Source organism: Mytilus trossulus, unplaced genomic scaffold (genome assembly GCF_036588685.1).
Source record: "Mytilus trossulus isolate FHL-02 unplaced genomic scaffold, PNRI_Mtr1.1.1.hap1 h1tg000070l__unscaffolded, whole genome shotgun sequence".
NCBI classification, from domain to species: domain Eukaryota; kingdom Metazoa; phylum Mollusca; class Bivalvia; order Mytilida; family Mytilidae; genus Mytilus; species Mytilus trossulus.
The window spans coordinates 2,913,945-2,941,215 of NW_026963294.1; the positions used below are offsets into that span (position 1 = coordinate 2,913,945).

Here is a 27,271-nt window from a genome sequence, read left to right on the forward strand (position 1 = left end):
AGGGCCAGCCAACCCCCCCCCCCCCCCCCCTAAATCCTCCTCTGAAATTAATGATTCTAGATATCAGTTTTTGAAAGAGACTATAGACTACATGTGCAAAGTTTTCTCTCAAAAGTTTTCATCATCTTTTTGAGAAAACAACTGATTTCAAAACAAAATAAGGCAAATCTAGCCACATATTTCACTTTTAATGATCTGGTTTATTGAGTTTGTAAAATTAGTTAATGCCATGGAAACCAATGCAGCCATATAGGTCCTGAGTTCTAACGTCTGCTAATCATTAATAAATATTTAAACAATATTGTTAGCAAAAAATATTGTAAGAAACAACTAATTTTTATACTTTTGAGCAATAAGTTATGGAAAAAGATTTTGATTGTCGATATGCATTTATATGTTGATAACTTTCTTCATTGAATTATCTCCCTTTTTGCAAAAAAGTTATCACAAAACTCACTAAAAAACAAGGCACTATAAAGTTTAAACAAGAACCAAATGTGTGTTTAGGGTTAATACTACCTATAAAATAGGTAAGTTACTAAGGTCAGTAATTCTGTATTTTTAGCAGCTGCTATTACATCATACTGTCATAGTAGATAAAACAATACCATTTATAAAAGAACTTAAAAGTCTTCATTGTTTTTTGTCAAAATCTTTGGTAAAAATTCTGTAGTGCTGATCCATCTTATATCTCATCTTGTTCTAATACATCATGTTGGGGTCACTTCAATTTCAGTTACAACTAAAACAGAAACAATTTACAAATAACTAACACATAGCTGAGAGGATAATAGAGCAGATTGTTACCACGAGAAGAAAATTATCAACTGAGAGTTGGCCAAGGTAACGCTTCGCTAGATTAACTTTACGGTGATCTATAGTTGTTAATGTCTGTGTCATTTTTGTGGATAGTTGTCTCATTGGCAATCATACCACATCTTCTTTTTTATATTTAATCAGGATTTCTCAAAGGCGAATATTTAAAAGCCAATGATGTGTAAGAACTGAGACAGTTGAAGGGATATATGACAATAAAGGACCTACAGAAAACCTATAAACTGTATATTTGTTTATTTCCATAGTATCACTTAAAGAAATTTCTGAATTGAAAGAAAACATCAACTTCTGCAACAATTCGCTTTTTCAGATTCAAAAGGATCATGCCTATCTTATTTTACATAGAGCAAAATGAAAATAGCTTACATCATTGGTTGAATTTCTATCAAATATCAAGTTTCAAACCAATCACAAGGTTTTGGTGTACACTTGAGGAAATATTACCCAGAATGCACTAGATTCTTACCTTCTACAGGTGGACTATCCAAGCTGAAGTTAAAGATGGCCTCCTGCTGTAACTGGGTAATTGTTTTTAATACAGACATGTACTGGAACAGAGACAATGCCATTCTGCTACTGTGGGGCCTCTTGTTGAACATACTGGCAAAAATATCCAGAAAGTGAGAGTTCAGGAGTTCTACTTTGTCTTTTTCTTCCAAATTTTCAACATCTATATATAAACAATAAAAAATTGTAACCTGTATTCCTTCTTATCTTACATAATTTTCATGTTATATACAAGTGATCTGATGAAAACAAGAAGTATTTATGTTTGCACTTATTTCAGGTGTTAATAGTCCAGTCAATCTAGCATAAATTTTACCCCAACCCGAAAGTAATTGCAACAGAAGATTTTTAAGTTTTAATCTTTAGCATTATACCCCAAATATACACAGAAAAAAGTCCCATGAAATCTAACTTGAGGAAGACTAAAAAAAATCACCATTTAAAATTCCTATGGAGATTTGCATTGACAAGGGAGATAACTCTTGCAAACTAGAGGCTCTCAAGAGCCTGTGTCGCTCACCTGTTACTGTATTTACTGATGTCGGTCATCTTGGTTGGTAGGTGGGGTCATTAGACACTTTTTTTAAATAGAAACCATAGTGATGATTGTGGCCACGTTTAGTTTAATATGGCCCATAGTTTTAGAAAAGAAGATTTTTGTACAAGTTACAAAAATGACGAAAATTTGTTCAAAATTGACTATAAAGGGCAATAACTCCTTAAGGGGTACTCTTACGATTTTTATCATGTTGACTTATTTGTAGATCCTACTTTGCTGAACAAAATTGCTGTTTACAGTTTAACTCTATCTATAATAGTATTCAAGATAATCACCAAAAACTGCAAAATTTCCTTAAAATTACCAATTTTAGGGCAGCAACCCAATAACGAGTTGTCAGATTCATCTGAAAATTTGCGAGGGGATAGATCTTATTCTGATGGACATTTAAATCTTGAAAGATTTGCCCTAAATGTCTTAGTTTTAAAGATATAAATCAAAAACTGCATTTTACCACTATGTTCTAATTTTAGCCATGTCTGCCATTTTGTTTTGTAGGCGGTGTCATCGGACATATTTTTCAAACTATATACCACAATGATAATTATCGCCAAGTTTGGTTTAATTTGGCCATGTAGTTTCAGAGAAGAAGATTTTTGTACAAGTTACAAAAACTGACGAAAATTTGTTAAAAATTGACTATAAAGGGCAATAACTCCTTAAGGGGTTGACTGACAATTTTGGTCATGTTGACTTATTTGTAGGTTTTACTTTGCCGAACATTATTGCTGTTTACAGTTTATCTCTATCTATAATAGTATTCAAGATAATAACCAAAAACTGCAAAATTTTCTTAAAATAACCAATTCAGGGGCAGCAACCTAACAACGGGTTGTCAAATTAATCTGAAAATTCTATGGCAGATAGATCTTGACCTGATTAACAATTTTACCCCATGTCAGATTTGCTCTAAATGTTTTGGTCTCAAAGATATAAGCCAAAATATACATTTTACCCCTGTGTTCTATTTTTAGCCATGGCGGCCATCTTGGTTGGATGGCCAGGTCACCGGACACATTTTTCAAACTAGATACCCCAAGGATGATTGTGGCCAAGTTTGGTAACATTTGGCCCAGTAGTTTCAGAGGAGAAGATTTTTGTAAAAGTTTACGGACGACGGACGACGGACGCAGGACGACGGACGACGGACGCAGGACGACGGACGCCAAGTGATGAGAAAAGCTCACTTGACCTTTCAGGTCAGGTGAGCTAAAAAGGCAATAGATATCAATAAAAATTGATACAAAATTATAACTTTACCGCTTCTATTCATCAGAATGTATTGATTATTGATTTTTTAGGGATCTTTAGAGAATAACAAACATCTCTAAAAGTGTTTTCGTATATTTTATCAAGCTATAATCTAGATTTCATAATTCATCAGTTGACCATTTATTGAATTTTTCAACATGTCAAGGTAAAGAATCTCAAATTTAATAAAAATAATTAAGCAATTATTGTTCTTTTTGTGGTTTAAAGTTTCTTTAGATAAGTAATTTGCTGAAAAAATATAATATACAGATATAAACAATACCAAATTTTCAAATTATTTTTTCAAAATGGTTACAAAGCTCCAAATTTGCAATTTCTTCAATGAAAAATGCACTACCCATAACACTTCGGTTTTGAACATTTCATGAGCAGAAGATTATATGATTTAGTCAAATACAAACTTATAACCCCATCAAAGTAGCATACTTTACATAAATTTTAAGAAAAACAACCAAAAACTGACTAAAAAAAACTCATTTTTGCAAGAGTTATCTCCCCTTCCAATGTTAATTTCCATAGGAAATTAAAAATGCTGATTTTGAGTTTTCCTCAAGTTAGATTTCACGGGACTTTTTTTTGTGTATATAAAGGGCATAATGCTATAGATTAGAACTAAAACATTTTCTGTTGCAATTAGTTTGAATTTAAATCTTAGTTTGACTGGACTATAATACCAAAAACTCAAATATTTTTGGGAATCAGTGTTAAATACAAGTGAAACTGCGAGCTACTGCTCACTGATGATACCCCCGCCGCAAGTGGATAATATTAAAAGTGTAAAAATATGCAAGTGTTCGGTAAACAGGAAGTTGTCGAGTGATGAATCTGAAAACGCATCACACAGTATAGCTGACTTAAATAAATCTTGAAACCAAATTTCAGAAATCCTTGTATTGTAGTTCCTGAGAAAAATGTGATGAAAATTTTCAACTTGGCTATCATGTGTAAAATCATACAAGTGTTCCGTAAACAGGAAGTTGTCAAGTGATCAATCTGAAAACGCATCACACGGTATAGCTGACTTAGATAAACCCTGAAACCAATTTCAATCCTTGTATTGTAATTCATGAGAAAAATGTGACGAAAGTTTCATGGGACGGACTAACTGACGGACGGACGGACTGACAGACAGGGGTAAAACAGTATAACCCCCTTTTTTCAAAGCTGGGGTATAATAAGCAAATTATCTCCCTTATTTCAAGCAAAAGTGCGTAGAAACCATATTTATTTGGACTTAATGTAAATTAACATTTCAAATTAAAACCCTAGGCTATCCTTCTTTCTTAAATTGGAATATGTTAAAATTCTTAATTATTTCAATAAGAAATACCTCAATCTATTTTATTTTTAATCAGATCAAAATTAAAACTATCTCCTAACAATGGAACTTACTTTTTAAACCAGAACCTATTATTTTTCCCCACATTTTCTTTAAAATAAATATGAATTTGGGTAAGTGACGAAAGACCTACAATTGTTATCATGTGAACAATTAGAAAATATTTCTAATATTCCTTTTAGAATGAAAACTTATAGGAAATATAAATCATACAGAATACGCCATAAACATGCTATTAAGGGAGATAACTTATGATATGCAATGCATTTCTTTTTACTTTCAAGTCAATTTGTTTTCCATTTGACCTGAGTTCTGGCCAGGTGAAATAGACACAAAAAACCCTGTCGAATTTCCATAAGGAGGTATCATTTTTTTTAATATTAGAGACTTTAGTGGCAAAGTTGTCTTTGTACTTCACCTATAGAAATCATTGATGGACTTTTTTTTTCATTTACAAGCTTTTGAAAAAAGATTGCTGGTTTTTAAACGCCACATTTTTTTGTCACTTTCAAGTTTGTATTGGTGGAGGAAGGTGGAGTGCACGGGAGAATCCATCGACCTTTGATAGGAAAACTGATTATCTTGGTCAATTAATATAGGAGTTGAGTGCACCTTAATGAGTGGGATTTGCACTCAGTGTGGCCTTGCTAGTGATTACAGGAGTAGAACTACTAAGACCACTTGGCAACTGAGGCCCCGCAAACTTTTAAGAATTTAACAGCCTCAGTATTGACACTTACCGGGATTAGTCAGTCTTATAGCACTCAATAAACCAATCTCAGTATCAGACAAGTTGTACTGACTAAACTTCCTGCCAAAATCTAACATCAGCGTTGTCAACTCTTCACCAAGTATCATCTTCATCGTAGCCTTGGAATAAAACACCTTTGTGTTGTTTAACAGCACATAAGATTCATTCTCACACAAAAACTCTGAATTTATCATCTGTAACAAAGAATACAATGTCATATATTTGCATTCATATTGATTTTAATACTGTGGATTCATTATTATTTGCTGGTTGCAATTTTCCAAAAGAGGTGACCCACAAATTCAATGTTCAATGAATTACATATATACGATATACAGTAGATACTATATACAGTGATTTTCAAAAACACCAAAACAAAAATCCACCAAAATACATGTTTTCAGCAATCCACGAAAATTGGTACCCACGAAAATAAACAGATGCGCCATGAGCGCATGATACGCCCGACGTCTTGTGTGGAAGTTTTATGCAATAATCATAAATAGTTTTTGAGAAAGTTTTAAGCAATAACCATATATTGTTTTTGAGACACGGCGGGACATGTGAAACCCCCAACCCTGTTTTTTTTTCACAAAAAACTAAATATCACTAAAATAAAATTTTGAATCAAAACCAAAAAGTGTACAGATCTTTAGATTAATATAACAAAAAAGTGTGTAAAGTTTTAAGCAATAATCATAAATTATTTTTGAGATACGGCGCGACATGTAAAAATAAACAGCTGCGCCATGAGCGCATGATACGCCTGACGTCTTGTGTGGAAGTTTTATGCAATAATCATAAATAGTATCTGAGAAAATTTTAAGCAATTACCATTTATTGCTTTTGAGACACGGTGGGACATGTGAAAAAAAACACACCCCTGTTATAGTTACAAAGTGCATAACTCAAAAAGTTTAAATCTTATATTCACCAAAAAGTATACAGATCATTTGACCATCATAAAAAACAACTATAATAAGTTTCATGAAATTTAGATAAGTCGTTCTCAAGTTATGGTGCGACATGTTTACGCCGGACAGACAGACGGACAGACAGACCGATGGACGGACACCGGACATTTGTATACCATAATAGGTCCCGTCAAAATTTTGACAGGCGTATAAAAACCTCCCCTGTTTAACAAAATACTCAATAACTCCAAAATAATGTTTTGAATCATCACCAAAAAGTATACAGATCTTTAGATTAATATAACAAAGAAGTGTGTAAAGTTTTAAGCAATAATCATAAATTGTTTTTGAGATACGACACAACATGATATGGTGCGACATGTAAAAAAACCCTCCCCCTTTTTTACAAAATACTTAATAATTCAAACATAAAATTTTGAATCATCACCCAAAAGTATACAGATATTAAGATTAATATAACTAAGAAGTGTTTAAAGTTTTAAGCCATAATCAAGAATCATTTTTGAGATACGGTGCGACATGTGAAAAAAACACTGCCCTGTTTTAGTTACAAAGTGCCTTAACTTTAAAAAGTTTTAATCTTATTTTCACCAAAAAGTATACAGATCATTTGACCATCATAAGAAACAACTATGTTAAGTTTCATGAAATTTGGATAAGTCGTTCTCAAGTTACAGTGCGACAAGTTTACGCCGGACAGACAGACAGACAGACGGACGGACTGACAGACACCAGACATTTGTATACCATAATACGTCCTGTCAAAATTTTGAAGGGTGTATAATAAATGAATCCACAGTATATGTTGGGACAGCCACAGTGACACAAATAAATGGGAACTTCATATCCAACAAGGGCCTACAATTGTCACCATAGCCCTATAAAGCACCCGAACACTCACCCAAAGCCATCCCATATAGCTCTACTTTACATAAAGAGAGTATATAAGACTTAAAGTGAAACATGGGAATATTCAATGATCCTCTGCGTCTTTCTTCTGTAACATTTATTTTTCTCTCAAAAATCACCTTTAGTTTTCTTAAGGATGAACAAAGGCAGGTTTAGGAATTTTAGTTTGATGTTCAGACTCCTTGATGTGTTTCATACGATAAACAGGGTATAATATTCTTCCTCAAAACACCCCTTTTTCATTTCATATAAGAAATCAATAGCTCATAAAAGATTGTTTACCAAATTTTAAGCAGATTCTAGATTTTGTTTCATTTGAGATTTGATTTGAGAATAGAAGCCAGCTGCACAAGTTTTCATTTCTTTTATTTCTTAATTAACAGAAGATTTGAGACCCAAATAATACCAATGCAAATACAAGGTAAAAATTAAAGTCAGCCTATTCTCGAACTTTAAAAAAAATAAATGTCTCAAAAAGGAGCTCCATAACCTATAAATAGTTTAGCTTATTTTGTTCCTCTTTTGTAAATTAAGATATAACAAGAATGTTTCCCAAGTACAAGGATGCCCTACTTGCATTATAATTTTCTATATTCAGTGGACCGTTAAATTGTGGTAAACACTCAAATTAAGCATTGAAATTAGAAAGATCATATCATAGGAAACATGTGTACTAAGTTTCAAGTTGATTGGACTTCAACTTCATCAAAAACTACCTTGACCAAAAACTTTAACCTGAAGTGGGACGAATGGACGGACGAACAGACAAACGAACAGAGGGACCCACAGACCAGAAAACATAATGCCCCTCTACAAGGTGTAGGTGAGGCATACAAAAATAAAAACAGAAGCAGCTGGCTTCTATTCTAAGCATATTGTCTAATTACCATCCAGATTTCCATATAGGCATTCATTGTTAGTTTTTCTTGGTCAGCCATGGTAAATTTAGAAAATCCTGGAGTCTTACTGGCAAAGCCTAAAAATATAAAGCATCAAGAAAATTGAGACAAATAAATGGCTGATTGACATCAGCATGTATCCAAAAACATTTATATACTAATTCAATGTCAAAACAAATACTAAAGATGAAGTAAATCAATTAGATCCTGGATCATTTCAAGGAAAAGATCAAACTTTATTTATAACATTTTCAGAATTATTTGTGGAATACCTATTTTTGTCAATTCTGTGGGTATATATCCAGGAATTAAAATATCTAGCTTGAATAGAGAGTTGTCTCACTGGCATGCATACTGCATCTTCTAAGATTTATGTACCTTTTCTTAAATATTCATTTACAGAGTTTAGTTAAGGGACGACATCAAAAGTTCAATGAAGGATAAAAAACTTAATTCACATAGTTTTTTCACTGACCCCCCTCCCCCATCTTAACTTAATTTGGGAAAAATTGATTGACCCATATGGATATATGTAAAAATCAATGTCGGAAAACCAAATCTTGCAGCAGTTCAACCCACCCCACCCCCCAAACTATTTAAATTAGTTTTTTTTCTTACATTGAACTTTTGATGTCGTCCCTAAACCACAAATCATATATCCACAAAACATCAAATTTTTTTATGCAGGGAAATTGTTACAATGTACATAAAAATAAATATCAGTCCATAACAGCCAATATTCCCTCTGAGAAGTAACCAATTTCACTTCACCAATAAATGTCTATTCAGTGATGCTATTCCAAAGTTCACAAGAGTGCACACGCTGAAATGTCTCGCCTTCTTTACAAATCATTGATATTATGTTGATAGACTTAAGTATAAAGCTTTATCAAAAACTGTCACATAAACTTAACATTAACCAAAATAACTAAACAAAGACCAATGAACCATGAAAATGAGGTCAAGGTCAGATGAACCATGCCAGGCAGACATGTACAGCTAACAATGCTTCCATACAACAAATATAGTTGACCTATTACTTATAGTTTAAGAAAAATAGACCAAAACACAAAAACTTAACACTGAGCAATGAACCATGAAAATGATGTTGAGGTCAAAGAAAACCTGTGCGACTGACTTATAGATCATAAAATATTTCATTCACCAAATATAGTTGACCTATGGCATATAGTATTAGATAAAAAGACCAAAACTCAAAAACTTAACTTTGACCACTCAACCATGAAAATGAGGTCAAGGTCAGATGACATTTGCCCGCTAGGCATGTACACCTTACAATCATTCCATACAACAAATATAGAGGATCTATTGCATAACAATGAGAAAAACAAACCAAAACACAAAAAACTTAACTATAACCACTGAACCATGAAAATGAGGTCAAGGTCAGATGACATCTGCCAGTTGGACATGTACACCTTACAGTCCTTCCATATACCAAATATACTAGCCCTATTGCTTATAGTATTTGAGATATGGACTTGACCACCAAACTTAACCTTGTTCACTGATCCATGAAATGGGGTTGAGGTCAAGTAAAAACTGTCTGAAGGACATGAGGACCTTGCAAGGTACGCACATACCAAATATAGTTATCCAATTACTTATAATAAGAAAGAATTTAACATTACAAAAAATCTTAACTTTTTTTTCAAGTAGTCACCGAACCATGAAAATGAGGTCAAGGACATTTGACATGTGACTGACAGAAAGTTCGTAACATGAGGCATCTATATACAAAGTATGAAGCATCCAGGTCTTCTACCTTCTAAAATATAAAGCTTTTAAGAAGTTAGCTAACGCCGCCGCCGGATCACTATCCCTATGTCGAGCTTTCTGCAACAAAAGTTGCAGGCTCGACAATAAAACCAGACTATTTAGTATTTTTACAGACAGTTAAATTAACTCATTGGCAATCACACTACATGTATATCTTCTTATTTCATACTGAATGACTAATAAAAATAAAAGTGCACCTTCCATTATACATGTTATAAGCCTTACCCATAACTTATTTATTGTAATATTTTACTCCTTCCATTAGCCTTACCCATAACTTGTTCATTGTAATATTTTACTCCTTCCATTAGCCTTACCCATAACTTGTTCATTGTAATATTTTACTCCTTCCATAATCTTTACCCTAACTTGTTCATTGTAATATTTTACTCCTGCCATTAGCCTTACCTATAACTTGTTCATTGTAATATTTTACTCCTGCCATTAGCCTTACCTATAACTTGTTCATTGTAATATTTTACTCCTTCCATTAGCCTTACACATAACTTGTTCATTGTAATATTTTACTCCTTCCATTAGCCTTACCCATAACTTGTTCATTGTAATATTTTACTCCTTCCATTAGCCTTACCCATAACTTGTGCATTGTAATATTTTACTCCTGACATTAGCCTTACCTATAACTTGTTCATTGTAATATTTTACTCCTTCCATTAGCCTTACACATAACTTGTTCATTGTAATATTTTACTCCTTCCATTAGCCTTACCCATAACTTGTTCATTGTAATATTTTACTCCTTCCATTAGCCTTACCCATAACTTGTTCATTGTAATATTTTACTCCTTCCATTAGCCTTACCCATAACTTGTTCATTGTAATATTTTACTCCTTCCATAAGTCTTACCCATAACTTGTTCATTGTAATATTTTACTCCTTCCATTAGCCTTACCCATAACTTGTTCATTGTAATATTTTACTCCTTCCATTAGCCTTACCCGTAACTTGTTCATTGTAATATTTTACTCCTTCCATTAGCCTTACCCATAACTTGGTCATTGTAATAGTTTACTCCTTTCATTAGCCTTACCCCTAACTTGTTCATTGTAATATTTTACTCCTTCCATTAGCCTTACCCATAACTTGTTCATTGTAATATTTTACTCCTTCCATAAGCCTTACCCATAACTTGTTCATTGTAATATTTTACTCCTTCCATTAGCCTTACCCATAACTTGTTCATTGTTATATTTTACTCCTTCCATTAGTCTTACCCATAACTTGTTCATTGTAATATTTTACTCCTTCCATTCCATTAGCCTTACCCATAACTTGTTCATTGTAATATTTTACTCCTTTCATTAGCCTTACCCATAACTTGTTCATTGTAATATTTTACTCCTTCCATTAGCCTTACCCATAACTTGTTCATTGTAATATTTTACTCCTGCCATTAGCCTTACCTATAACTTGTTCATTGTAATATTTTACTCCTTCCATTAGCCTTACACATAACTTGTTCATTGTAATATTTTACTCCTTCCATTAGCCTTACCCATAACTTGTTCATTGTAATATTTTACTCCTTCCATTAGCCTTACCCATAACTTGTTCATTGTAATATTTTACTCCTTCCATTAGCCTTACCCATAACTTGTTCATTGTAATATTTTACTCCTTCCATAAGTCTTACCCATAACTTGTTCATTGTAATATTTTACTCCTTCCATTAGCCTTACCCATAACTTGTTCATTGTAATATTTTACTCCTTCCATTAGCCTTACCCGTAACTTGTTCATTGTAATATTTTACTCCTTCCATTAGCCTTACCCATAACTTGGTCATTGTAATAGTTTACTCCTTTCATTAGCCTTACCCCTAACTTGTTCATTGTAATATTTTACTCCTTCCATTAGCCTTACCCATAACTTGTTCATTGTAATATTTTACTCCTTCCATAAGCCTTACCCATAACTTGTTCATTGTAATATTTTACTCCTTCCATTAGCCTTACCCATAACTTGTTCATTGTTATATTTTACTCCTTCCATTAGTCTTACCCATAACTTGTTCATTGTAATATTTTACTCCTTCCATTCCATTAGCCTTACCCATAACTTGTTCATTGTAATATTTTACTCCTTTCATTAGCCTTACCCATAACTTGTTCATTGTAATATTTTACTCCTTCCATTAGCCTTACCCATAACTTGTTCATTGTAATATTTTACTCCTTCCATTAGCCTTACCTATAACTTGTTCATTGTAATATTTTACTCCTTCCATTAGCCTTACCCATAACTTGTTCATTGTAATATTTTACTCCTTCCATTAGCCTTACCCATAACTTGTTCATTGTAATATTTTACTCCTTCCATCAGTTGGTTCCAAATGAATTTCAATTCTTCCCTGTCTGTGTTTGTCATAGGAACTTTCCACTGAAAATAAAAACACTACTGTTTAACACACTGCAATATTGGCATAAAGGAAATGTTTCCAAATCCCCAAAATTCAGATGTGGTAAAAAAAACTTCTACAAGGTATATTTTGGACAAACCTAAAGGCAGATCTTGAAAAAAAAATTAAGAGCAGTTTATGAAATGTATCCTAGTCCAGAATTTTTATACTAACTGCAATGAAGACCAATTTGGGGTCTTGGGTTGTTTTCTGCTCTTTGTGGGTGGGATTTTAGCCTTTTTGACTAATTCCCAGTTGCCTTTCTCAATTCATATGTCAAATCAAACAAGATCTATAGTATAGTGTATTTAAATTTCATCTGTGGCATATTTTTACCTTACCTGAAGTGTATTTTTACCTTTCTTATAGAGTATTTTTACCTTACCTGAGGTGTATTTTTACCTTTCTTATAGAGTATTTTTACCTTACCTGAAGTGTATTTTTACCTTTCTTATAGAGTATTTTTACCTTACCTGAAGTGTATTTTTACCTTTCTTATAGAGTATTTTTACCTTACCTGAAGTGTATTTTTACCTTTCTTATAGAGTATTTTTACCTTACCTGAAGTGTATTTTTACCTTTCTTATAGAGTATTTTTACCTTAATCATGTTAATTGTGATGTATTTTAATGTCATCTGTAGTATATTTCTATCTAGCCTGTAGAGTATTTTTATCTCATCTGTAGTGTATTTTTATCTCATCTGTAGTGTATTTTTATCTCATCTGTAGTGTATTTTTATCTCATCTGTAGTGTATTTTTATCTAGCCTGTAGTGTATTTTTATCTAGCCTGTAGTGTATTCTTATCTAGTCTGTAGTGTATTTTCATTTCATCTGTAGAGTATTCTTATCTTATCTGCAGATTATTTCTATCTAGCCTGTAGAGTATTTTTATCTCATATAGCCTATAGTGTATTTTTATTTCATCTAGCCTGTAGTGTATTTTTAGCTAGCAGGCTGTCTGTAGTGTATTTTTACCTTACCTGTAGTGTATTTTTATCTAGTCTTTGGTGTATTCTTATCTTATCTGTAGTGTATTTTTATCTAGCGAGCAGTGTATTTTTATCTAGCCTGTAGTGTATTTTTATCTAGCCTGTAGTGTATTCTTATCTAGTCTGTAGTGTATTTTTACCATAACTGTGTATTTTTATCTAGCCTGTGGTGTATTTTCATTTCAGCTGTAGAGTATTCTTATCTTATCTGCAGATTATTTCTATCTAGCCTGTAGAGTATTTTTATCTCATATAGCCTGTAGTGTATTTTTATCTAGCAGGCTGTCTAGTGTATTCAGGTATTTTTACCTTACCTGTAGTGTATTTTTACCTTACCTGTAGTGTATTTTTATCTAGCCTTTGGTGTATTCTTATCTTATCTGTAGAGAATTTTTAACTCATCTGTAATGTATTTTTATCTCATCTGCAGTGTATTTTTATCTAGTCTGTAGTGTATTTCTATCTAGTCTGTAGTGTATTTTTATTTAGCCTGCAGTGTATACTTATCTAGCCTGTTATGTATCATTTATCTCTCATGCAGTTAGGTAGTGTTTTTTTTTTATCTCAACTGCAGTGTTTTCACATGTAGATCTCACATGTAGTGAGGTTTATTTATTTCGTCCGTAGCATATTTTTAAGCCATTGTTTTAACATACCTCACCACTCTTATACTTTTTATAACACTCCTTGTTAAAGGCTTGATAATGAAACAGAAGATCGACTGGTGCTTTAAATCTTTCCAAGGTCACATCGATCAGCTCTTTAGATTCTTTCGCTACTTCCTCAGATTTTTCAACTTCAGTTCCGTTCATGTCAAAGTTTATTTGTTGAACATTTCCTATTTGCCTGCTCGCCAGATTTTCAGCATCAAACATATTATACGTAACAGCATTGTTAGTGTTGTCTTCATTGGGCGACGAAACTTCTGCCAATCTCAATGCATCTAGTTGTCCTTCGCCAATAGACGTTGAACTCTTACTGGACAGGCTGTTTGATCGTTCGTGAAGTATCTGGGTCACCTCAGGTTTTTCAAGAACCTGTCTAACGAGTTCTTCTATCACTATTGAGCTAAAATGCACCTTAGAAGTAGAAGGTATGTTAGGACCACATGTGGTCATTTGGACATCTGAATTAGGAGAAGAAAATGTGGATGGTCGTAGAACATCATGATTGTTTGAGAAAGACTGTCCATTTTGAGAATTTGATTCATGCATGTTTTTATCACAAGTTTCACTAACTGCACTAAAGGATGATGGAATTATATCATCAGTGGAATGGCGCTGCGATAATGAATTTATACTACTAGTGGAATTGTGCTGTGATGATGGATTCTGTAGCGCTGGTATATGCCCTTTCTGCAATGTTTGCCATGACATCTCGGAAAATTCAGTCTTTTGAAAATCCATAGGTAAATTTTGACAATTTTCATTTGCTGAATTCCTTGGATTTCTCCAGTTCTCAAAATTCCTATCGTTTTGTGATTTTTCTTGAAATTCCTGACAATTTTGTAATCTCTCTTTGAAGTTCTGTTCAATTTCAGATCTTTCATGAAAGTCATGATGATTTAGCACTTTTGAATTTGTTTCTATCTCACCATTTTCTAAAGTATTCATGTGTTGAACATGCATATGATTTCCCTCTTCTAAGTTTCGTTCTAATGATTGAGGGATCACAGCACATACCTTTTGGGAGGTAAAAGAGTGTCTCTGTTCCATAGAACAAACGTTTTGAGAGAAAGAAGAACTATATTCTTCACTTTGAAGAAAGTTATTAATCTGGTCGGGTGTTGTCTCATCTGCAGCTTCAGCTAAGGCTTTCTCCTTCTCAGTCTTTGGTATTCTGCCCATTTTTACCGCTGAAAAATATATGTACGAGGTATGTGTCAAATTTTCATTTAATTTCAAAGATGTGCCTTTTGGTCATCTAAATGTGTTTTTTTGTTTTAGTACTGTGGATTTATCATTATTCCTGGGATTCCAACTTTAGTTTTCTCAGTCATTTCTGTCATTGAATTTTCTCAGTCATTTCTGTCATGGCGTTTTCTCAGTCATTTCTGTCATGGAGTTTTCTCAGTCATTTCTGTCATGATATTTTTCATTCATTTCTGTCATGGAGTTTTCTCAGTCATTTCTGTCATGGTATTTTTCATTAATATCTGTCATGGCGTTTTCTCAGTCATTTCTGTCATGGCGTTTTCATAGTCATTTCTGTCATGGATTTTTCTCAGTCATTTCTGTCATGGTATTTTTCATTAATATCTGTCATGGTATTTTTCATTAATATCTGTCATGGCGTTTTCTCAGTCATTTCTGTCATGGTATTTTTCTTTAATTTCTGTCATGGCATTTTCTCAGTCATTTCTGTCATGGTATTTTTCATTAATATCTGTCATGGAGTTTTCTCAGTCATTTCTGTCATGGTATTTTTCATTCATTTCTGTCATGGAGTTTTCTCAGTCATTTCTGTCATGGTATTTTTCATTCATTTCTGTCATGGAGTTTTCTCAGTCATTTCTGTCATAATATTTTTCAGTCATTTTTGTCATGGAGTTTTCTTAGTCATTTTTGTCAGAGTTTTTCTCAGTTGTTTCTGTTAAGGAGTTCTTTGCAGTCTTTATTGTCCTGGAGAATTTATTCAGTTTTCTACGTTATATTGATCATGGAGTTTGTCTCTGTAATTTTTGTCATGGAGTTTGTCTCAGTCATTTTTGTCATGGAGTTTGTCTCAGTCATTTTTGTCATAGAGTTTTACTCAGTATAAGTTTTTCTATATTATTTCTGTCATGTAGTGTATTTTCTGCATAGTTCAAGGGAAAGGGTCATTGAGTTATTTCCCACTATTTTTTTTTACTTCCAAAGTTACTTAGTCATTTTGGTAATTTAACCTTTTCTCAAATGAAATCTGTCATGGCGTTTTTTTTCTTCTTCATTTAAATAAGATTTGATTGTTCTAAATGTTATTGTCCTTTTTTCTTGTGATGGTTGCTGTCTAAAAGGTAAAATAACAAAAAGTCCAGATCTCAGGTAAATTCAAAACCCCAAGTCCATAATCAAAAGCTTAAACACATCAAACAGATGGAAAACAACTGTCATAAACCAAGTTTTATAGCTAGCTCAACCACTCGCTTGTATGACAGTTGCAGAAAATTATATTACTATATCATACTAACAACAATGTGTGATTGTCTAATTTATGTTAACCCCCCCCCCCCCGTCCCCCCCGTCCCCCTCATCTATCTTTACTCCTGCTCACCATCAATAGACATTCCAAATTGAAGACACATATTAAACCTGCATGATTTACATCTATTCCGATTCTTTGGTGAAATATCACATTGTCCACCGAAAAAACACTTATATTTATGTGCTTTTGGGATGCTTCTCTTGAAAAATCCCTAAAAAAATCAAACATAAACAAGATGTACTGCACATGCTGATTCATTATTATTTGTCTGATACCAGTTTTGTTGATTCATAATAATTCATTGGATACCAGTTTTGCTAATTCAATATTATTTGTCTGATACCAGTTTTGTTGATTCATAATAATTCATTGGATACCAGTTTTGTCGATTCATTATTATTCGTCTGATACCAGTTTTGTTGATTCATAATAATTCATTGGATACCAGTTTTGTTAATTCATTATTATTTGTCTGATACCAGTTTTGTCGATTCATAATAATTCATTGACAGGATACCAGTTTTGTTAATTCATTATTAATCGTCTGATACCAGTTTTGTTGATTCATAATAATTCATTGGATACCAGTTTTGTTAATTCATTATTAATCATCTGATACCAGTTTTGTCGATTCATAATAATTCATTGGATACCAGTTTTGGTAACTTTTGTGGATAAATAAGAGAAGTGAGTTTAAATGTTCAACAAAGTACATATATTTTACTAACTTGTATAATGCATTAACATTAAACTATTACCAGGGTTCTCGCTATGGATTTTTGAGTCCAGGGACTCGTCATTTTTGCCCATGTGGTGAGTCCAGCAGTGAGAAGATGAAATTTTATTGATATATGATATGATTTCAGTCTCAATAACAAAATAGAGCAGGGAAATAACATCACATTTAGATTATGTTTTAACTTTTGTTATAAAATGATAATATATGTGCTCAGTTGATAAAACATTTTATAATTTTTATACATCTTTGGACTCATCAGTTTTGAAAATGGTGAGTCCAGACAGATTTTGATTAGTCAAGGACTCAAGGACTCGTCTTAGTGAGATTCCTGCTACTGTGGATTCATTTATTTTCGTGGGTACCAATTTTCGTGGATTGGAGAAAACTTGCATGTTCGTGGATTTTTAATTTCGTGGTTTTGCCGAACTCTCCATGTAAGCCTATAGAAAATGTGTTATTTGTTGAACATTTAATTTCGTGGTTAGAATCTACCCACGAAAGCCACTTAAATTGGTATCCAACAAAAAATAATGAATCCACAGTATTATAAAGGGTTAACAGTCTATATTTCTTGCAGCATTGAAGACTCATTGGTGGCCTTTGGCTGTTGTCGACTCTACGGTCGGGTTGTTGTCTCTTTGACATATTCTCCATTTCCATTCTCAATACTATATTCTATAATATTTTTCTGCAATGAAATGCAGGGTTAATTTCTGACAACTGTCAAATTCAATGGAATGTTATTTCTGACTCTTCTGTATGAAACCTGTAAGATTTGACTAACTATAATTTGGTGGTAGAACACTTAAAAGAAAGATCTGTTTACCTTACACCCTTCACATGTAGCCACCCCATAATGGACACCAGTAGCTTTATCTTTACAGATCTTGCACTTCCCAAACGGGAACGGTATGGCTCCTATCGGCATAATCTTAGCTCCCAAAAACTGAAACTTTTATAGTATAGCTGGTATGGCTCCCTACAGCTTTATGTTCATTTCTAAAATATAATGACAATCTTTTTCATGATTATATAAAGTACTGCTTCTATCCCCATACTAATCTCCTTATCCGTAAATGTGTCATTTTTATGATTGCAGGTACAGCTCCTTACAGCATTATTTTCCTCCATAATGACGCCTTTTGACGCCTGTGTAGTACCTCAGTTGAAACATTTTGACTACAAAGTGTCTGCAGTTGACTTAATAAAATTTGTATCCAATATGAAAAGGAATATCATAGGAATATCTGACTTAAATTTATTTCATGAAATAGTTGTTTTTCACAATGCCTTAATACTTTAAAGCATATGTTCAGCATTTTATATAAAAAAAAATCCTATGCGAATCAAGTATGCAAAAAAAGAAATTCAATGGAGGAAAGGGTTAAGAAAATAATAAACTTTCATATGATTGCAGGATGAACAATTCTTTTCTGCATCTTTTTTTTAGTTATAATCTCTGTCCTACCTTTTTATGTTTCACTCTATTTGGTCCTGCCTTTTTTTATAAGTTTTATCCTGAAAGTTATGGCATGAATTGTAATCCTATAAAAAAGAAGATGTGGTATGATTGCCAATGAGACAACTGTCCACAAGAGACCAAAATAACTTAGACATTAACAACTATAGGTCACTGTACGGCCATACGGCCTTCAACAATGAGCAAAGCCTATACCACATAGTCAGCTATAAAAGGCCTGATAAGACTGCCTTTTTTTTTGTGGCAAGTTGCTCATCCGGTTTCTTTTTTTACTAAAAACTTCTGTTCTGCCTTTTTTCAAATTTAACTCTAGCTCCTATAACAATATACGGGTATGTCTGAAACCTTTGCAATCAATTTACCGGTAATACAAATCTGGCAATGTAACATTAGATTGGGACTTGTAAAAAGTATATATGCATTAATTAATGATTTAAAAATTCATATAGCTTCATAAGTGGAACCATGAACCCCCTCCCCCTAAATAAAATTCCCATAATAATATGTCACTTACTGTATTAACACCAATGTGCGTCTGCAAGTTAAAAGCTTTCAATATGTTCAAAGTCTTCATTGATTTTCTACAAACAAAAAAATAAACTTCCGACTTAAAATCTGTATCAACATACATATGTACCTATTCATAAATCAGGGGAAAACACAAAAGATATGTCTACTCATAGAACAACAATAACATCAAATAATACCACAAGATGAGCATTTCAACGATTTCTATTACAATATCTCTGCAAAGATTTTTTTCATGGACAAAATATCTGCACCTGAGATTATGATAACAGTGTATACAATATCAAGATGATTAAAAAGATTTTCAAACTTTTATTGATTTTTCTATGAAGAATAAAGCATGATCTAACAATGGCCATTATAAACATCCTGATCATTAATAAATCAAGGAAAACACAGCAGATAAAAGTTAAAAATAGAGCAATACATGTAGAATAAATAAAGGAAGAAGAAAGATGAGGCCAAAACAAATCACATGTGTGTTTCCTATTACCTCTTTGAAAATAATAGGGTATACATTTTGTAGGTTGGTAGGGATTTTTTTTCATTTTATATTTTTTTTACATGGAGTTTATGGGAGAGAAATTCTGAATTTAAAAGTGCTAATATTGAACCAGATGCTCCGCAGGGCGCACCTTTATACAACCGCAGAGTTCGAACCTTGAACAGTTGGGGCAAGTATGGACACAACATTTAAGCTTAATACAGCTCTGAATTTGGAATGTGATTAAATAGTTCACACCAAATAGGTTTCTGACACAGAATAAAAGTGGTCTAAGAACTTAAAAACTTAAAAAATTTAAATTTAACTGTTTAAAAATCGCAATTATAATTATTTTGTCATCTGTGATAAAAGTTACATCCTGATAAAAAAAAAAAGAATAAAAGTCTCCTTTTAAAATAGTTCTTCTAAGTCAATGAATAAACGAACAGGTGATTTCTGCTGTTATAATAATTATTGATTATCATGTGTTTCACTTATTTTTGGTCTTGTTTTACACTTTTCAGTCATATATTTATTCTAGTTATTGATTTTTTCGAAAGGTGTCAAAATTAACAAATTATCACTATTTTCTCATATTTAGCTTTGGTCTTCATGGTATTTTCTTGTACTAATTTTACATATTTCAAGCTTCTTATTAAGAGTGATTAGCTTGTATTTTTTTTTTATTTTTTGGTGATTTAGGATTTTGTGGTGGTCAGTTTTTACTGGTGGAGGAAGCTGCCATGCCCTGAGTAAAACCATGACCTTTGATTGGAAAACTGACAATCCTAGTCATATAAGATTGGAGTCCAGTGCACCCACGTGTTTTGAACTTAAAACCTCAGTGTTGACTGGCTAGTGATTACAGTAGTAACTACTTGGACCACTTGGCCATCGAGGAAGACATCTACAAATTAATTTACTTCCTGTTTAAGCCAAAATCTGTAAAATTTACTCAAATTTTACATTTTAAGGGCAAAACCTCAGAAAATCGGTTGTTCCAATATTCATGATATTACTGAAATGTCAGAGGTGATAGATCTTAACCTGTTAACATTTTTAGAAACTGACCAAAATTGAATTTTACTCCTACATGTACATGTCCCCGTGTTCTCTCCAGGCCGATATGACGCTGCGGTCCAGCAGCGCCTTAAAAATATTTTCGTAATTCATGCAGGGCCATAATAAGCCACTGTCTCCTAATACCTTGTCTCTTAGTTTATAATAATTTTTTTTTACTCTGCATTAATAAACACATGTCTATTAGCTTTATAATTCATATTGCATGTCATGATTTATGCCTGATTGCTATCATGTCATTTTTCATGTTGCAATAGTTCACCCTAAAACAAGAGGCTCTCAAGAGCCTGAATCGCTCACCTTAATTTTTTTGGTTAAATCTCTCATCAATGATTATTTTGGCTTTTCAATTTATTTAAATGTTCTTTGAATCGTCCTATTTTCTTCAAAAGCAAAAAAAAAATCATTTTCTCCTATGTTCTATTTTTATAGCCATAGGAGCTATGTTTCTTGACATACATGTACAAGTAAATAAAATATAAAATATAAAATTTATATTAGAATAGATACTCTGAAACTCATTTAGCCTAAGTTTGGCTGAAATTGATACAGCAGTTTCAAAGCAGAAGATTTTTTAAAGTAAGTCAACATGATCAACGAATTGTGAAAAAAGTCTTTAAAGGGCAATAACTCCTTAAGGGGTCAATTGACAATTTTGGTCAAATTGACTTATTTGTAGATCTTACTTTGCTCAACATTTTTGCTGTAACAGTTTATCTGTATCTATAATAATATTCAAGATAATAACCAAAAACTGCAAAATTTCATTAAAATCATCAATTCAGGGGCATACAGTCGATTCCACTTAATTGCATACCGCTTAATAGCATAATTCGGTTAATTGCATACTTTTCTCCTGCACAAAACCATTTCCCATTCACCTAATGTTAAATTGTCCGGTTATATGCATAGCCTTTCGGTTTATTGCATAGAAAATAATCGCCAGCTAGATATGCTCAGTTAAAACTGACGAGATTTTTGACCGGAAACGGCAATTTGGTAAGTATATTTTTCTTGAATGCATCATAATTTTCATTATTATTTCACATTTACTTGTGTGTTATTCAAATAAAGTTTTAAAACAGTATCTTTCGTGTTTATATGATTATAGAAAAGGGATGTGTACACAGGTAAAGTTTCCCATATTCTATTTAAAGCCTCGAGGTCATAAAAATGTCAATCAGCTGATTGTTGTAAAAACACAACCATTCCATGATCTTCTATCTCAAAAGGTGTTAATTAATGATTGGATTTCAAACATTGTTCATAGATTATATTTTGGGTGAATTTTTAAAACATTAACGCCTGCTAATTATCGATCATTATCCAATGTGTAATTTCGTAATTCAGCTTGGGTGATCTACATTTATGTTAAATATTACAGGGCATTTATATATGGTTGAAGAATTTTATACATCAATCTTTCCTTTTTAATATTTTTCTAAAAGAAAATTAACTTCTGATTATTATATTTTCTCACTTTCAACACTCGTGTCCAGCAAATAACCCGTGCATGGCCCCATCACCTGTTAACTGCTTTGCATAAACGAAACTAGCGGTGTTAAAGTAACAGTGTCACATCACTGTGTAATTGGTAAATACTGAATATCAAAGGCAGTTCATTACATAATTATTGTTTACAATGATTATAAACTGTGTAGTATTGTTAAACAGTTTGTTTTAAACAAAGCGTAACAATTTAATTTGTTCATCCGGGTCATAGAAACAAATCTATTTTTAGAACAATTTTATTATCGTATCTCAGGTAAAGGAAAAGTCGGTACATAAATAAACAAAAACAAAATGTGTTTATAAACTTTATTGAAAGAATACACAATGAAATAAAATGTATGACAGTAGACAAATAACTTTTATTAGAATAAATAAGCATTCATTGTGTTGTAAGTGGACTATGGACGTACATCTTTCTTCTTTGCTGATCTAGCTGCACTATCGATGTCATTTGACTCCGTAATTTGTCATTTCGGATATAAGCATACTCCGCTTTATTGCATAATTTCGTCTGACAAATAGGCTATGCAAATAACCGGAATGTACTGTAATACCTGATAAACCAGTTACCCAATTCAGCTGAAAATTTCAGGACAGGTAGACCTTGACCTAATAAATACTTTAACTTCTGTTCTTATTTGCTCTAAATGCTGAGTTTTTGAGATATAAGCCAAAAACTGCATTTTACCCTGTGTTCTATTTTTAGCCATGACAGCCATGATTTTTGAAATAATAGAAAATAAAACACAAAATTTATTTTATACACCCTACTGATCATTCACTTGAAGTTTGGTTGAATTTGGTTGAGTTGTTTTAGAGGAGAAGATTTTTTAAAGTTAGCAAATATGATGAACAAATTGTGAAAAATTGTCATTAAAGGACAATAACCCCTTAAGGGGTCAATTGACAATTTTGGTCATATTAACTTATTTGTAGATCTTACTTTGCTGATTATTTTTGCTGTTTACAGTTTATCTATAATAATATTCAAGATAATGACCAAAAACTGCAAAATTTACGTAAAATTACCAATTAAGTGGCAGCAACCCAACAATGGGTTGTTTGATTCATTTGACAAATACAGGGCTTATAGATCTTGACCTAATGAACATTTTAAACCCATGTCAGATTTGCTCTAAATGCTTTCGTTTTTGAGATATAAGCCAAAAACTGCATTTGACCCCTATGTTCTATTTTAAACAATTGCAACCATGTTTGTTGATAGATCAAAACTTCGGATACAATTTATAAACTAGATACCCTAAGGAACTTTCAGTTAAAGTTTGGAAGTATTTAACCGAGTAGTTTCAGAGGAAAAGATTCTTGAAATAGTTTACGACGACAGATGACAACGACGACAGACGCCAAGTGATGGCATAAGCTCACTAAAAAGAGTTACACACCCTTGATTTTTGCACCTTCAAAATTTTTTGGTGAGAACACTGTGTCCTATATGAACTATTTAACATGTTTAAGCAAAATCCGTCATTGATTTTTCCTAAATTGTGACTTGGATGGAGAGTTGTCTCATTGGCACTCATATCACCTTTTCATCTTCTTATATGTGCTTTATAGTTGTAAGGATCTTTATCCTGGTTAACACATTTTACAACTTCATTTTATCAGAAACATCCAAACATTTGTCCACCTTGTTAATCAGGGGCGGATCAGACAAGGACGACGGACGCCAAGTGATAGCTTAAGCTCACTTGGCCCTTCAGGCCAGGTGAGCTAAAAAGGGGGGTCCCAACCCAGAGTTAAGGGGGGGTTTCCAACTATATGCTCCCATTCAAATCCATTGATCGACCAAAAAAAGAGGGGTCCAACCCCAGGAACCCCCCCTGGATCGGCCAATGTTAATTCATTGTAATTTTTTCAGTTTCTCAGACTTTTTCTCTGATTTTCACTTGTATGGATATTTTGACAGAATATCAATAAATCAGCTGATTGTATTTGATAGAAAGGTACCATGATCTAATTAATAAACTAAAGGTGTTAATTGTATTGTTAAATTAAAATGTGTGGTAAAATATTATCAGATGCCAGCTAAACATGTTAAAGGATTGTTTAAAGATGTCAACTTAAAGGATTGATAATAACTGTTTGTTTTACAGTTTGAAGTTTTGTACTTATAAATTATTTGAGTGGATAAGCGAGTGGTTAACAGAATATGATGCTATATTGCAGAATTTTTATTAGAAACTGATTTCTTATAACTGATAATCAGCATTGATGAATTTATGGGAATTGTGATTAACTATAGCTAATGAACAACATTTATTCATATTAATTGAAGTTTATCCCGCATAATGCATATATGGTGATCACGAAAATGCTTGATCACTTGTTGGTGAATTTACAGTTTGTAACTAGTGAAGCAAAATAAAGAAAGTAACAGGTGATCCCCTTCTTCTATTGAATAACGTCATAAAGCACAGGCACTCTTCTCAGAAAAAAAAATCTACTTTTTTGTATATATGTAAACATGATAAAGGTACATGTATAATAGGAATTTTTTTTCTGAATAGGAATATTTTTTCTAAGATGAGTGCCTGTTTCATAATGGTATGCATAATTGACATTATTTACAGTTATAGACATAACTAGAAAGTGGTCTAGATTTGTTTTGTTACCAAGAACTTGAAAGCAAGTTCTTAATGTTCTTAACAAAATATATTTATGCTAAATGTAGTTGGCAATAAAAAATTAAGAGTGGCACATTTTTTTTTACTTGAGAGGAAACCCTGCAAAAAGTTACATGTATATTTGTAAGTGAGCACAAAATGAGGGGCTCTACCAAGTTGTCTACAAGTACATTAGGGAGCTACCATTTGATTTATTTCTAGGATGAAAAATTTTGTCCTGCATTTTTTTTAGTTGTAATCTCTGTCCTGCCTTTTTATTTTTCACTCTATCCGGTCCTGCCTTTTTTTTTAGTTTATCCTGACTTTTTTTACATAAATTGTCATCCTGACTTCTTTTTTTTTTTGCACGTGTCTCATCCTGCCTTTTTTTTTTTAACCAAAACTCCTGTCCTGCCTATTTTTTTCAAATTTCATCCTAGCCCTCCCATAAAAATCAAATGGTAGCTCCCTTACACTACATTTGTTATTCCAAGAAGGCCACACATCCTTTTCAAACCTTTAATTGACATGTGAGGCTATTTTAGGATTGAAGCATGCATGATAATTAAATATTGGTCTACTATCTACATGTATATACATATTATAATAATATGTATATATATAGATACATGTAGTAGACCAATATTTATGCATATTATAATAATACATGTACATGTACTTTTATTTATACTAGTATTAATGATTAAAACATATTTATGGTCAACTTCAGATTAGAAATTGATCAGATATATGGTTTAAATTATTGTTCATTTCTAGTCTCTAAAACTATTAATTATTGCTGAGTTATGATGTTATTATTATGTATTTTATTTTGTTAGGTTATTCATTATTTGTATGTTATCATGGTTATGGAAAAGACATGCTAAGACCTTTCAAGTTGCACAACTTGAGTTTATTAAATACAATTGTCAACGTTTTGGACAATAAATATGTTTAAACTAAATTTTACAACGAAAATGTGTGTCCAAGCAGTGGTGTGGTTAGACCAACATGACCATGCCAAGTGGCTATAGTCAAGGGGATGAAGGGGCCTCTTTTCATAAGTTTGCAGGTATAAAATTTTATTTGTTTTGCATGTGTACTTTATATGTGCATATATGTACATGTTGTATTCCAACATTGCAGTCATTAGATAAAATTGACTTACTTTATCGATTTTCTTGTATACCCGACACCGAACCATTCCAATAAATAGCTCAATTTTTAGCATTTTTATGGGTGACAATTAATTCTAAAAGTCGTCGGAAGAAATTGTGAAAACTTAATATTTACTTACTCATGTTACTGTAGTATATCATGTATATAGTGGACAACATCATAGGATAGAACCAACACCACACTGGTTTGTTTTGATTTGCAACAGGTGAATTCCTACGGGTGTATTGTGGGAAATGAAATAGGGTATTGTGACGTCACACGAACAGGTGCTCGACTTTCTCACGATCCAGGTCAATAATGTGTTACAATATATACAGTGAAACCTGTACCAAAGACAACCCAAGGGAGATAAAAACAGGTGGCCTAAAAATAATATTCATATGTGCGCTTGGGGGGGGGGGGGGGGGGCTTTTTTTTCTATATTCCTTTCATATTTAGGTAGATATTCTGTGAAATTATAAATAATTTTCGTTTTGAATAAGTTAGAATATGTATTATTGGATAAAGCACATATGTGACATGTATGATATGTCAACTTGAAATAGCGATATCATTCTTATAAATTCTATAAAAGTTTTGGACTATTTTAAATCTCGGTCTATTTCTAAAATTAATTCTTACATACTTTTAATCACTTTTGATTTTTTTGCCACATTTTGATTCGGTTAGCAGATTAAAATTTTGTAAATCAATGTTTTTAATTTATTTTTTATTATTTCCTGTCTATTTGCATTACTATATTAACGTATTTAAAGTTGTCATCACTATTTCTTTGTTTTCTAATGCAACTAGACAGGAAATAATAAAAACTAAATTAAAAACATTGATTTACAAAATTTTAATCTGCTAACCGAGTCCCTGTGATGTATATGTTGAATTACGCCTGGTGTGTTTTGTATATGCGACTTTTTGTATATCTTTGGTTCTTATAACGTACGTGACTATGTACTTAAAAAGATCCCGTCAGTATGTTCTATGTTATGTCATTATGATATATTTCTATTATGAATTATAAAATACGTTGAACCACAATCATGACAATTTCAAACGTCAAAATTATTCAATAGTGGAATGAACTATTTGTGGATTCCAGGGGGGCAGCAAAAAATGAAATACAATACAAACACATTGACAGGATGTTTAAGTACCGAGCTACGTTAAATGGATATCACATAAAACAATCCAACAGTAAAAGTAATATTGATAATAGAAAAAAGACAAATGAAAGAACAATAAAACACG

The 27,271-nt window shown here is 32.4% G+C and overlaps 1 protein-coding gene across 1 annotated transcript; it reads right to left on the reverse strand.

Moving 5' to 3' along the window:
* Nucleotides 1-200: 200 nt before the first annotated feature.
* Nucleotides 201-26,243, reverse strand: LOC134699436 (uncharacterized). The gene is made up of 10 exons (XM_063561034.1): nt 26,148-26,243; nt 19,137-19,203; nt 17,969-18,141; nt 16,473-16,614; nt 13,877-15,075; nt 12,113-12,209; nt 7,997-8,085; nt 5,255-5,459; nt 1,304-1,507; nt 201-742 (listed from the first exon to the last, which is right to left on the reverse strand). Exons 3-10 carry the CDS (start codon nt 18,068-18,070, stop codon nt 711-713), a joined length of 2,070 nt encoding a protein of 689 aa, XP_063417104.1. The 5' UTR covers nt 18,071-18,141; nt 19,137-19,203; nt 26,148-26,243; the 3' UTR covers nt 201-710.
* Nucleotides 26,244-27,271: the final 1,028 nt, after the last annotated feature.

Bases quoted from the DNA above. Each gene is read 5' to 3' on its own strand.
- LOC134699436 (XM_063561034.1), bottom strand. From the start codon at position 18,070: ATGCCGATAGGAGCCATACCGTTCCCGTTTGGGAAGTGCAAGATCTGT. The intron at 12,210-13,876 runs GTATGTTAAAAC...TTTTATTTTCAG, and splicing joins AAAAGTATAAGAGTGGTGAG to TGGAAAGTTCCTATGACAAA. The intron at 5,460-7,996 runs GTAATTAGACAA...TCTTTGTTACAG, and splicing joins CCTATATGGAAATCTGGATG to ATGATAAATTCAGAGTTTTT.